Genomic DNA, 12,765 nt, shown 5'->3' with positions numbered 1-12,765 from the left:
CTCATTAGACACCCGGGCTCCTCCTCACCGCCGATGCCCAGGCCCCCAGGCCTTGCCTCCCCGCCCCACAGAGAGCACCCGTCAACCCCACGGTGGCCTCCACAGCGCCTGGCCCTCGGCAACAGGCCCCCCAGGGCCGACCGTCTCGAGTCCCGTGGCCCCCAGCGCCGCCAGGCCCAGGCCCCGCCATCCACAGCTCCTGTCCCCCAGGGGCCAGGCGTCACGGCCGTCCCCAGGGAGACAGAAACACGCCAGGAAAGCTCTCACTGGCCCGCACTGCCACCACGCCTGGGTGTGCACAGAAACCGCTCGGCTGCTGGATTTACCAAAACACCTTTTATTTACAAAAGTGAACTCGCACCGTGAGCAACAGCTGACCCTCGCCTGGCCACGTGCTCCAAGGGCAAACCGAGGCAGCGGGCGGGGGCGGGGCTGGGTTTTCCTCCCTAATGCGTGCTCCCCGGGGCTGTGGGCAGGGGCAGGAGCTCCTTGGAGAGAGCCAGGCTCCGTCTGCAGACGCCCCTGCTGGCAAATTGCGTGATTCTGCCAATCGGTGCCAACCATCCTGGCCTGCCCTCTTCCCCGTGAGCCTCAGGCCCTGCCCCACCCCTGGAAAAATAGGCGACTTTTTCCCAGTCCCTGCTACTGCCCGTCTGTCTGCCCAACAGCAGTGGAAGCCCCCGACTCGAGGAGGAACCAGGCAGCTTTCCACGGCGTGGGAGTGGGAGGGCCGGGTGGAGCGGGGAGGCCTGGAGCAGAGCTGGGGACCCGAGAGCAGCGGGGACGTGGGACCCCCACAGGAGGTGTACACCACCCAGGACCCAGTTCAGGGCAAGGCTGAGGTGCAGAGCAGGGGTGCCCTGCCCACAGGAGGCCCCAGGGTCTCGCTCAGCTGGCACCCCGTCCCAGGAACGGCCGATGCACCTCCAAGAGAGGGTCTGCTCAGGCAGGAATGCGGAGCCTCCTCTCCAGGCCGACTGGGGCCACACCCCCACCAGGGGCCCTGCCCACCCTGAGCGGCCCCAAGCAGAGCCTCAGAGCACAGCCGGGGCGGGCACAGCCGGCAGAGGCAGCTCCAGGGCTGGCGTCTCTGGGGCCTGGGCTGGGCTAGGCTTCCGGTGGTCCAGCTGCTCGAGCTTCTCTCCAAGCTGGGAATACAGCTCCTTCACCGCCTCTCCACTCTGCGGGGGAGGCCCAGGGCGCGTGTGTGTGTCTGCACACACACACACCCCCCCCACACATGGGCAGGCCAGCAAGGGGACACACACACGCGTGCACAGGTCAGGCCAGCACAGGCAGCGCAGCCTGAGTGCAGGCAGGTGGGCGCACCTGGCCCGTGGGCTCCAGTGCCTTCTGCAGCGCCTCCAGCTTGGACGGGGCCACCCGGTGGTGCAGGTGCAGCAGGAGCCGCAGGACGTGCCGCTGCACGCTCTCCTTCCTGGGGGAGAAGCAGGGCTGCAGGCTGCCCAGGCCCCGCCCCCGGCCCAGAGGCCCCGCCCCCACCCCACCCCTCTTCCAGCGGCCAAGGACTGACGGAGAGGACTCACCTTGGGGAGGCGGTGAGGAGGAAGCCGTCGAAGAGGCTGCTGCAGAAGTCCTCCAGGGCGAACTCGTCGGCCAGCAGGGCCAGGCTGCCCGTGAGCAGGTGCAGGAAGATGTCCCCGAACGCCAGGTCGCCGAAGGTCTCCACTGCAAGCACAGCAGGCGTCCCCCAGCTGCCCCCACCTCCCCGGCCGGGCCTGAGCCTGAGCCGACTGGGGCAGGCAGGCAAGTGCTGGGGGAGCCCGGGCGGCCTGGGCCTAACTGGAGGCGGGTCCAGGGCGAGGTGGGGAGGGGACAGGATCCGATCGCGGGGTCCCGCCCAGCGGCCAGGGGATCGGGCTGCAGTGGACTCCAGCAGACACATGCGTGCCGAGGCGGCGGCCCCTCGAGCCCACCAGACTGCGGCGCTCCAGGGCAGAGAATGGAGCAAATGGGCCTTCTTTTAAAACCCAGGCTGTCAAACCCCAGAAGAGACAGCAATGGTAACTACCAGCAGGTCACCCCGTCACCGGGAGCTGCGACCTCGGAAACGTGGGCACCGCCGAGGCACAGAGCCCCGACTCGGCGGGAGGCACGGCCTCCACCACACCCGCCACAGCAGACGGAGGCCTCCACAGCCTCGCCGGCTCACACGCACCGAGGCAGGCGCACAGTGGGTGTGCCAAGGGATGTGGCCAGCAAAGCCCCAGCCAGGGACCCCCGACAAGCCGCACGAAGCCCTGCAGACCCCAAGACCTGAGGGGCAGCAGAAGTGAGCTGAAAGAAGGCCCCTGTCTGACTCCTGATCTGAACAGACCATCTGCACGAAAACGTTACACGACAATGGGGGAAACCATCAGGGTCTGGACCCCGACTAACCGTGCCGCGGTCACGGCTTTAAGAGTCCACCTCCCATCAAGACACCTACTGGGCTGTTCCGACCTGGTCTGCTGGGGTCTGGGCTCTGTCCAGCCCGTCACTGACGGGACAGAAGCCACACAGAGCCCCCTGCAGGTGGGCAATGGGCCTTGGGCTTCACTAATCTGCACTTGAATTCATAAAAGACTCCCACCAAAAAAACGTTGAAAAGCAAAAAGAATTTTTTAAAACCGACACCCATTTTTACTAGAACCTTGCAGTAACAGCAAAGCAGCAGCTTCCTCTCCAGAACGTGACCGGAGACCTGCCCAGTGGGCGGGGTCACACCTGCACCCAGCCCACCAGGCGGGCGATGCTGAGACTCCGCCTCCAGGATAGCCCACGTCCACACACACGCGGTTCAACAAGGAGGACAGAAAAGTTCCCAAATGAATAGGAAAAACGCCGTTAACCCAGGTCCCAAGAACTGTGCTTCTGGAAGGCCCCCAGCAGAGAACTCCCCCCTGGAGAACTCCCTGTGCTGATCCTGGAGCTGGCAAACTCGCCCCCATGGGGTACGGGCCCCGCGGGGAGAGTCGGTCCAGCGTGCCCCGGGCAGGCCCCTTAGGAGAGAGAGGGGGATGGCGAGAGGGCCAGGTCAGAGCCAAAGACACGAGAATGGGAGAAGCTGGGCGGATGAACGGCAAAGGGGCCAGGGCCAAGGACGGGGTTTCTGGGAGCTGGAGGGGACAAGAAGGGTCTTCTCCGGGGCCTCCAAGAGGAGCAAGCCCCACCCATACCTGCTTTAGCCCTGAGAGACCGAGCCACTGTAGACATCTGGCTCCCAGAAACGTGAGAGTTAATTAAGTTCCCGTTCGCCAGTTGGGTGGTGGCTGTATAGAAACTAGCACCCACGACAGGCACCCTCCTCCATAAAGAAAAGCCTGGAAGCAACTCGTAGTATCAGACCCGCCAGTGCCACGTGCACACTGAGGGGCAGTGTCGTGCCCTCTCCAGAAGGCGCCACACCCCGACAGGACCGAACCTGCAGAGGCCCTGCACCTGTGTGCGCTGGGCAGGCTGGGTGCCCCCGACTGGCGCCCGCACCCCGGCTCAGCCTGCAGCTGGCTCCTGAAGGGCCCCTGGATGCCCTCCCGTCTTCCTGGCTCGCAGGGTCCCTCCAGCGTGCAGAGCAAGGTTCCCCGGGGGAACTGGCCTCTGCGCCACCTCGGTGGGGAGCTCTCGCCCTGGTCTGACGGCTTGGGAAGCTCCAGGCCCCTCGCCCATTGGGAAAGATGGTGCCGGCTCTTGGGGACCGCAGGCTGTGGCGAGGGCAGAGGGCAGAGGGCGTCTGGGAGGACAGCGGCGTCCCGCCGCGCGCACACTCACCGAGCCCCGGCAGCAGGCGCAGCAGTGCGTTCTTATTCCTCTGCTTGGTGATGTGCAGCACGTAGTACAGCCCCACTTCGCAGGCCATGCGCTGCTCCTGCAGGAACCTGCACCCCAGCGCCGTCAGCCCCCGAGCGGCCTGCGGGCCAGGGCCCTCCCCCGCCACGCCCGCAGCCGTACTTGGTGAAGCTCTCCGGCAGCGTGTTTGGGTACGTGACCGGGGCCTTCTCCTCGGCTGGGAGCTTCTGATCCACGTTGAAGGTGTGGTCGTCCACCACGAAGGACATGAGCATGGGCAGGAACCTGGTGACCAGCTCCACCTCCTGGGGCGCAGGCCCTAGAGCTGTCGCATGCTGCGCCCGCCCCCGGACCCCGGCCTCCGACCACCCCCCAGCCGTAGGCCCGGCACCCCCAAGCCCCGCCACGGCCCCTCACGGTGGAGCCCGCCTGACCCTGTTACCATCTTGGGCTCCTTGAAGACCTGGCTGTCGATCATGTCCCACGCACCCTGGCCCAGCGCCAGCAGCCGGAGCAGCAGGAGGAGGTCCGGGCTGTCCTGCAGGGAAATGCAGGCCTCGGCGGCTCGCCCAGCGTCCCGCCCTGACCGCACGCACCCTCTGCCTGGAGGGGGCATGGGCTCACCCCAGGGTCACCCCTACACGCTCCCCAAGGGCAGCGTGCGGCTGGCCGGGGGCACTCACCCTGGGTAGCACCTCCTGGCCCACCAGCTCCTGCAGGTGCCTGACGGTGCTCAGAGACAGGGTGTTGATGGCGAAGGGGTCACACAGGATCATGGATAGGTCCCTGTGATGACACGCCCCAGCATCAGCCAGGGAGGCTCCCAGCCTGCAGAGCCACAGGCCTGGGAGCCAGCCCTTCCTGCAGACCAAGTCACTCCACTTTGGCCCACTTTTTAAAAGCTCACGGTTCACAACTTCCCCTTAACGTACTCAATAAACTGAAAAACCAGAGTTTTTTTAAAAAACTTAAGGTCTCCTTTTGGTCGAGATTCTGATCCAGGCTCCATAAATTCAGTCAGGTTCTCTCAAGCCCGATCCCAGACCTGGGACAGGAGCCACCCAGACAGCACCTTGCTGGTAGCCAGACCGCCACCTCTGGACACAGCAGGCCTGTCTGCTCACAGGCAGGCCAGCTCAGGTGCCCGGCCCGGCCGAGGCGCCACAGCCTCACCCCAGCAGCCGGGCCTCTCAGTCACGGGCTCGGACACCAGGTGGTCCCCCTAAAACTCACGAGAAAAAACACCGCTCTCAATGGCGGCCACGGCGGGCTCGGGTGGACGCCCACGGACAGGCGCCCACCCCAAGCGGACCCTCACCCCAGAACTTGCTCCTGCCCCTTCTTCACTCCGTCAAGGAAGCCCTGCAGCTCGCGGGCCCTCTTGCTGTCCACAAACCGCTCTCGGATGCAAGCGTCCAGGCACCAGGTGAACTGTGGGGAGAAAGCAGGGTCAGAACTCGGCCAGAGACCGCGCCTCCAGGTAGCTCTCGCCACTGCCTGAGCGTTCAAGCCTGGCGTGAGCACAAGGACCCCCACCTTGTGTCGCCAAGGCCCTGCTTGGTGTGAGGAACAGGACGGCACAAAGCAAACAGGCCCAAGGACCCACGTCCCCACAGGCCAGGCAGCGCGAGAAAGAGGCCAAGCGTGTCTGTTCTGAAACGGGCCTTCCCGGGGTCCCCACTGCACGGTGGGCAGTGCCAGGTCAGAGTGTATAACACCACAAAGCCCCTAGGGATGCCGTGGGGGTCACACCGCGTCCACGTCAGGACAGGGCAGTGCGGAAAGCCCTGTTCCAGAACACGGAGCTCACCACAAAGGCTCTGGAGCAGGGGGAGACAGACCCCGGGAAGAGCAGAGCAGCGGGGCTGGCCTGGCTGCTGTGGACAGACAGACCCTGCAGCTGGTAGCGGTGGGGGGTGGCGCAGCAGGGCAGTGGGCTTGGGGCTGGGGGCTCCGACACTGGGTCCCCCCGCTGGGGCAGGGGGCGGGTGAGCACACAAGCCCAGGGGCCGGGACCACAGCGGCCCAGGGGAGGAGGGAGGCCAAGGGGGCGTCCACCTTGTGGCAGGGGTCCACGGAGCAGATGTCGCCGACGTCCAGGTCGTGCAGGGACATGAGCAGCTCGGCGCGCAGTGTGCAGTAGTGCACATTGCGCGTGCGCAGGAAGAGCGTGCGCAGGAACTGCAGGACCATGTCGTACAGCTTCACGTTGCGCCCCACCATCCTCGTCAGCCTCTGCACCACCTGCCGGGACGCCAGGCCTCACACCCCGCCCCTCACCCCCGCCCCGCGCGCCTGAGGCTTCTCTTTCACAGGACGCCGGCTCACACTGGGGGGCAACGACTCTGGTTTGGACGGTGAACCGTCAGGCCCCGAGGCTCCTCTGAGAGGGCGTCAGCCCGGGCCCCAGACTCCACATCGGGCCGGGCCTGCTGCGGCCGCCCTGCTCCCGCTTTCTCTCTGTGACCGATGTGTGACATCTAACGTGTAGGGTCCACCCCTCAGGAGCCTGAGGAGCCCAGGAGGTGCCCTGATTTCTGGGGTCACTGAAGGGTCCAGGCACCCGTGGCAGTGAGTCAGTGCCCAAAAAACATTTGTTGCAGCAACAAACGAATCAGACACAGACACAGGGAGAACCCAGGGCTGAGAGCGGACAGAGAGCTGGCCAAAAAGGCCAGCCAAGCCACCCAGCGCGAAGAACGCAGAAAAGACAGAAAAATCCACACATAGGGAAGGTGCTGCGATGCCCCTTGCCAGCCCCACAGACGAGCCCAGGCCTTCAAGAGCAGACAGGCGGGCATTCATGGGGAAGGGGCTGGCCAGGGAGGCCTGCACACAGCCCCGCCCCGCCTCACCTCACCCTGGCGCCTGGTCTTGGGGGAAGGGCTGAAGAAGTTGTGCAGGACTGAGAGCTCCGTGCTGAAGAGCGCGCTCTCCTTCTCCACGATGTACTGCTTCAGCAGCGGGGAGACCTCATCGCCAAAGAGCGCCTGGTTGTCCTGCCAAATCTGCCGCTTCACCTCCACTGCGCAGGCCCGGTACAGCTCCTTGTCAGCCATCACCAGCTTCAGCTTCTTCTCAGGAACCTACATAACCCACAGGCCACCGTCAGCAGCACCCTGCCCCGACGGTCTCCCTCAGACAACTGGCAGGCCTCAGCTTCCCCACAGCAGAGACCACATCCAGCCCAGCCCAACTGACGGGGACACCTGGGACCAGTCCCTCAGGCCGTGGCATGGACAGGAACCACAGACAGCTTTTTCCCAGAAAGGGCTCCACACCCCGGAGCACATGCCAAGCTTCAGTGTCTGCTTGGCTCAGGGAGAAGCCAGGGCAGGGAACCGTGCTCCGAAGCCGTCTTTACTGGAACAGGCAGCCCAGGAACCCTCCCCAGAGAGAGCCAGCCAGGCAGCTGTTACCTTGGGCAGGTGTTTCATGACACACATCACCACCGGCTGCAGAGATGGCATCTTCACCAGAGAAAAGCTCTTCTCCAGGAGGTCCTCCAGTTTCTTATACCTGGGAAAACTCACATTACTGAAAACGTGGCACAAGACCAAGGAGAAAGTAGCCACCTGCGGGTCCCCGGACTGGCGGTGTCACCGGCGGCCCCCTTTTCAGGATGGATGTGTAGCCACGGGGAGGTGAGTGCTGCTAACTGAGGGTTCCTGGCTGGGGAGGCGGCTTCCTGTCTCACTGACCTTTCCTCGGCCTTCCCCTCGGAAGCGATGGCTGACACACGCTCCAGCAGCTTGTCCCGAAGCTCATCAAAAACCGACTGGTGGAACTCCAGCCGCGGAGTCCCGTGCAGGTCCAAGAACGGCAAGGCCGACTGCAGGGAGGGCAGCAGCACGCCGTTCTCTGTCTAAGGAAGCAGAGGGCGGCGTTGCTTCCTCGGGGCGGCAAGAGAGACCTCAGCCGCTGCCGCTCGTGGGCAGGCGTCCTGGCTGACCCGAGCGGTCGAAGAGGCAGGCACAGAAGGGTGTCCGCGCCGCGCCGGCTGTAGCACCAGACGCTGGGAGCCGCCCGCCGGCCGTCGAAGCGGCCCGAGCTCGGCGTGTCCGGCCCCTCCGGGCCGCGGAGCAGACGGATACGCCCACTTCACACGCGCGCCCGCCCCCGGCCCCTCGCGCAGCCCCACCTGGAACTGCTCGATGGCCTTGAGCGGCTCCGTGCAGTTGGTCAGCGTCTCCTTTAGGTCCTCGCCGTTGGCCACACCCAGGTCCTGCAGCCCCGCAAATAGGGCCGAGGCCCCGGCCCCCACCCGGCCCGGCGCCCCATCCCCGCCGCGCTCCCCCGGCGCCGCCGCGCTCGCCACGGGCCCTGCAGCGGTCCTCTCGCCCGGGCCTCGGGGGCCGCCCGCGCTCCGCTCCCCGGCGCCCTCCAGCTCGGCCAGGTCCCACCCGCAGCACCGCTCCGCTCGCTCCGCAGCCGCCCACTTCCGCTCCGCGCAGCCAGGTCCGCCCGCCAACGGGCTCCCCGGAAACGCCGCCGCCGTCGCGCAGGGGTTCCCGGGAGGAGCGCCGCGTCCCGCGCCCGGCAGAAACAGCGCGAAGGCGGTGCCCGGATGACGCACGGGTCGCCGGCGAAGCTCCGCCCACCGGGCCCGCCGCGCCCTCCTGCGCGGCCCCGCCTAGCCTCCCGGGGCCAGCTTCCTGTCGCCGACCAGAACGCGGTTGGCGAGCGGGCCCTTGGGAAGCAGGCACCGGAGCTGGGCTGGAACACCGGGGGCCGTTGCCACCGGCGGGTTGGCCTGCTTCAGGAGATTCAGAACTGATGCTTTAGCCGGGTGCGTTTTACTTAAGAAATTTTTGGCCGCGCGCCGTGGAGTTAAACCCGCACCCCCCTGCAGTAGAAGTGCCTTTTTTTTTTTTTTTTTTTTAATATTTATTTGGTTGTGCCGTGTCTTTGCGGCTCCCAGGATCTGTGTTTTAATAATCATGAAAAATCCTTTTGCTGACCTTAGCGCCCACCAGCTGCAGGACCCTCTCATCCTGGAACTTGGCTTCTCCCTGTCCAAACTGATGAAGCCCGCGCCACAGAACTGTCGCAAAGACCAAACTAATGGGAAGTGCCTCAACGTAAAGTGCCTAGCAGAGACCTGGGCACGCAGTGACAGTGTGACAAAGACGGCTGTCCTCTCATTCCCTCGAGCATCTAACCCCCTGCCTAACCCAAAGGGCCAGGCCCTCAAGGCTGAGGTCCAGCCCCACTCCACAGCCCACCTTGCAACACAAGAAGCCCACACAGGGCGGGAGACACTGCCTGCTCTGCACCCTCTGCAGGCTCCCTTACTAAGCCTAAGCGTGCAAGCCCCTAGACTCGCACACAGCCCTCTGCAGCTTCTCGATCTCTCCAGCCCCCTCCTTCCGTCCCACCAGCCTTAGGCCCTCCCAAGCTTGGCCACACCAAGTGTAACATCTGCTCCATTTCCATGTGCCTTTGCTTCCAAGGTTTGCTCTGCCAGAAATTCCCTTCCTGCTGCCCAGCAAACTCGGGCTCATCCTTGAAAGCCTTCTCCCAGAAGCGCACCCTCCTCAGCCCAGCTGGGGCACTGCTCCATCCTTCTGCTGGTCCCACTCCTAGCTTGGAGTCCTAGGAGTTGCTGGTGGTGCCCCTGTGAGCAGGGCTCCTAGTGCCCTGACCTTGGGCCAGACTCTAAAGGCCAGAGCTCCACAGCTCTGTCTCTGTTGCCCTCTGGCCCGCCGGTCAGCCCAGGGCCCAGTGCCAAAGCCTGCAGTCCCACTGTTCTGATTCCCAGGGTGCCGAGGCTTGACCCACAGCTCCTCGCCCTGGAGGAGGTCCCGGGTGCATGGCACTCATACTCCCTTGTTCTTGGCTTCCCTGTGGAACTGGGGTGATGCCAGCACCGTGGGAGTAGCTATCGTGGTACCTGTGGAAAGGGTTGAGCTTGGACAGAAGAGACAGAGGAGGGGGTCTAGCCAAGGGCTTGGGGGACACGGGGAGGGCCTCTGGAGGAACTGGTGCGGTGACAGGAGCCACCGCAAGCTGCAGGAGGCCCCTGCAGGGAGGCAGTCTTGGGGCTGACCCCTGGGCAGGAGGGCGGGGCGATGGCGATGCAGAGCCCGTACCAGACCGCTGCTGTGGGTGGGGCAGGGCCTCCCGGTGAAGCCCAGGGCATCTGTTGGCTGCAGCCTGGCCTGCACGACCCTAGCTGAGCTCACAGGGTCTTTGGGCAGCTGCAAGGAGAAGTGGAGCCAGGCCCTAACGAGCAGGTCCTCTGGGCCTTACCTGGATGGGGAGCAGGCTGACCCCACCTCAGGATGGCAGCTGACTCCCACCCCCACCCCAACAGTTGGCTCCTCAGCTCGGCAAGCGGCCCAACCCTTAGGGAGTCCAGCAGCTGGACCCCTCCACTGGCTGGCACAGCTAGGTGGGGGCATCCGCATGGCCCACAGGGCCCCGTCCCACCCTGCCCCAGGCCAGGCAGGCTCAGGCTGCCACACCAGCCACTCTAGAGAAGAGAGCACTGAAGGGAAAGAGAAGGGGACCTGGCCAGGGGACAGCAGACGCAGCAGGTCAGCCGTGGGCCACTCTGCAGGACGGCTCAGGAAGGGCCAGCGGTCTCCAAGCACACACAACTCGGACGAACCAACAGCACCTCGGTATATAGCAAGAGGGTGGGCCCTCCTCGTCCACAGCTCAGAGGGGTTGGCTGGTCAGGAGGGTGGGTCAGACGTGCCCAGAGAGTCAGAAGGCCAGGCCGGGGGTGGGGGGCACTGAGTTCCAGAGGGAGGCCCAGCAAGGCCCCCGGGGGGCAGGGTTTCATGTGCTGACCCGGCAGGCCGGGTGCACCCCGCAGGCTCTAGAGCGCACAGAAGGGGCCAGTGTTGTGGCGCTTGGGCCTCCGCACGCCTTGGATGGCCACCCCGGGTGCCGAGGGGAACCGTGAGCTGTAGCAGTCCTCCACGTCGTAGGCGGCCGGGCCTGGGGTGCAGGCTGCAGAGGGGAGGCGGGTGCAGTCACTGTGCCCACCTGTGCCGCCCAGGTCCACCCCTCCCGCCCCCCGCCTCCCCCCACCTTACAGGAGCCCACCCAGGAGGCCAGCAGGGGCGAGCGGCCCATGGAGAAGGCGGTTGGGCACGGGCCCTTCAGACGGCAGCCCGGAAGGATGTTGTAGGTGCTGGGGCCAGGCCCCGTCTCGTCCCCTGTGGGCGGAGGGGCCTGCAGGAGGGGCTGGGCCCGGGGCCCTGCGCGCCCGCCCTGCAGCACCCCCTGGCGGGCTCGGGCCTCAGGCGGCCTGGAGGCAGGGCGGGCCCTGAAGCTGAAGGCTGGGCAGGCAGGCGGGCTGGGCAGCTGGTAGTCGGCAGGCGATGGCCACTGTGGGGAGACGCGGCTGCTGCAGGCCTGCCCCTCGGGGGGCCCACCCCACCCAGGACCTGCAGGCTGGCCCCACCTTCTGCTCTCGGTTGAAGTCAGTTTTCTGGGTGAAGGGGCTTTCACTCTGGAACCACACAGTCTGCCACGCCCTGCGGCCTCCGCCTTCTGCAGTGGGCACAGGGTCACAGGGGTGCCTGTGGCCAGGGTCCCTCTCCAGGTGAGGGGGTGTGGGGAGGGGCACGCACCATGGGTGGGGTGCCTGCGGCCGATGCTGAAGTGGGGGTGCGGGGAGGACTCTCGCAGCGACGCATCTGGCACCTGATACTTGGTGGGGCCGGGAACATGCAGGTCGGTCACGATGGGCGGGCGTTGCTCCAGCACTGGCGGGACAAGCCCTGGGCCTGGGTCCTCCCAGCGGCCCCCACCCGCCCCGCCTGCTGCCCCGACCAGCCCGGGGCTGGGGAGCCCGAGCCCTCACTCACACAGCCCCCTCAGGTTCCGAGTGAGGGGCTCCTGGAGGGGGCTGGTTTGTGTCCTGAGCCCCACCTGGAGCTCCTGCACTGCTGGGGGCCACATCTCCTCCCAGGTGGCCCCCAGCCCTAGTTCCAGGCCCGACAACAGCACAGCAGCATTGAGCCTGCGAGAGACACGAGCAGCCACCATCCACGCAGCCTGAGGGCCAGCCAGGCCACTGCCCCCCAGCCAGCCCACCGCGCGGGCAGTTACTGGGAAGTCACAGGTGGCTTCTGCTTCAGGGAGCCATGGGTCCAGTGTCTGCCTCCATTGATGTGAAAATTTGCCAGGAATTTCACCGCCTTCTGGTCAAAATTCATTATCAGGGTCTCTGGCTCCCCTCCCCTAGGGACATCACAGGGCTCTGTGACCTCACTGACTGGACATGGGTCCCCCGTTGCCAGGGACTCCCTGGGAAGCACTGTCCAGCCCTAAAGTGGCCTCTCCCCTGACCAGCGATGTGGGTTGCCCTGGGATCAGCTGCCCCCAGCAGGCCCCCGTGACTCTCAACTCCGCTGACCTTTCTCCTTCCTCCACTTTCTTGTTCCAACCCTTCCGATCTCCTGGACTTTTGGGTCTCCCGAGGCCCTAGGGCCCACTCTAGTAGTGCTTGGGAAGGACTGAGGCCCTGGCAGAGGGTAGAGAAGGGGGCAGGGGCTGTGGACTGCTGAGCCTGCAGGGCCAGCCGAAGGAGACACAGGGGAGGGCAGAGGGGACTCCCCAGGGAAGGGGGAGGCAGGCCTAGCAGCTCAGGTGAGGCTGGGGGACACTGTCCTTGGGGGGGCGCAGAGCCTGGACGGGGCTGCTGAGGCTGAAACACGAAGCCACGATGAGGCCGGGTGGGCGCCAGGCCCCCGCAGCGCCTTCCGGAGCCGACCAGCTGACCGGCCCCGGCCCCGGCCTTGGCCTCACCCGGGCAGCACAGCCAAGGATGTCCTGTCCCCCAGTCCCCCACGACGCCTGTTTCTCCCTCTCCCAGGCCCTCCCATCGGGCGCCTCCAGGCCTGCCTGGCGCTCCTGTTGGTAGCGACTCGCTTGAGGAAACACACCTTTAATCAGGGCGAGGGGCTCCCCGCCTGCTCCAGGGTCGCTCCCTGGGGAGCAGCTCGGGTTCCCCGGGACGAA

The 12,765-nt window shown here is 65.8% G+C and overlaps 2 protein-coding genes across 3 annotated transcripts; both read right to left on the bottom strand.

Moving 5' to 3' along the window:
* Nucleotides 1-317: 317 nt before the first annotated feature.
* NELFB (negative elongation factor complex member B) lies at nt 318-10,196 on the bottom strand. The gene is made up of 16 exons (XM_027554507.1): nt 10,095-10,196; nt 9,836-9,986; nt 9,612-9,679; nt 7,928-8,419; nt 7,488-7,651; nt 7,206-7,305; nt 6,642-6,872; nt 5,845-6,030; nt 5,105-5,217; nt 4,470-4,572; nt 4,229-4,324; nt 3,949-4,091; nt 3,769-3,875; nt 1,548-1,689; nt 1,330-1,438; nt 318-1,181 (listed from the first exon to the last, which is right to left on the bottom strand). Exons 1-16 carry the CDS (start codon nt 10,194-10,196, stop codon nt 1,035-1,037), a joined length of 2,454 nt encoding a protein of 817 aa, XP_027410308.1. The 3' UTR covers nt 318-1,034.
* A 342-nt stretch (nt 10,197-10,538) lies between these two features.
* Nucleotides 10,539-12,313, bottom strand: STPG3 (sperm-tail PG-rich repeat containing 3). Of its 2 annotated transcripts, none has more exons than XM_027554447.1 (6): nt 11,854-12,313; nt 11,610-11,764; nt 11,373-11,507; nt 11,204-11,292; nt 10,833-11,127; nt 10,539-10,746 (listed from the first exon to the last, which is right to left on the bottom strand). In XM_027554447.1, the coding sequence occupies exons 1-6, from the start codon at nt 11,958-11,960 to the stop codon at nt 10,613-10,615; spliced, it is 915 nt and encodes a 304-aa protein (XP_027410248.1). In that variant the 5' UTR covers nt 11,961-12,313; the 3' UTR covers nt 10,539-10,612. The 2 variants fall into 2 exon arrangements, with proteins under 2 accessions (XP_027410248.1, XP_027410250.1); XM_027554449.1 differs by having other exon boundaries at nt 10,833-10,983.
* Between the last annotated feature and the right edge of the window lie 452 nt (nt 12,314-12,765).

Source organism: Bos indicus x Bos taurus, chromosome 11 (genome assembly GCF_003369695.1).
Source record: "Bos indicus x Bos taurus breed Angus x Brahman F1 hybrid chromosome 11, Bos_hybrid_MaternalHap_v2.0, whole genome shotgun sequence".
Lineage (NCBI taxonomy): Eukaryota > Metazoa > Chordata > Mammalia > Artiodactyla > Bovidae > Bos > Bos indicus x Bos taurus.
The sequence above is the reverse complement of the archived record's forward strand: the minus strand, read 5'-3'. Positions and strand labels throughout refer to the sequence as shown.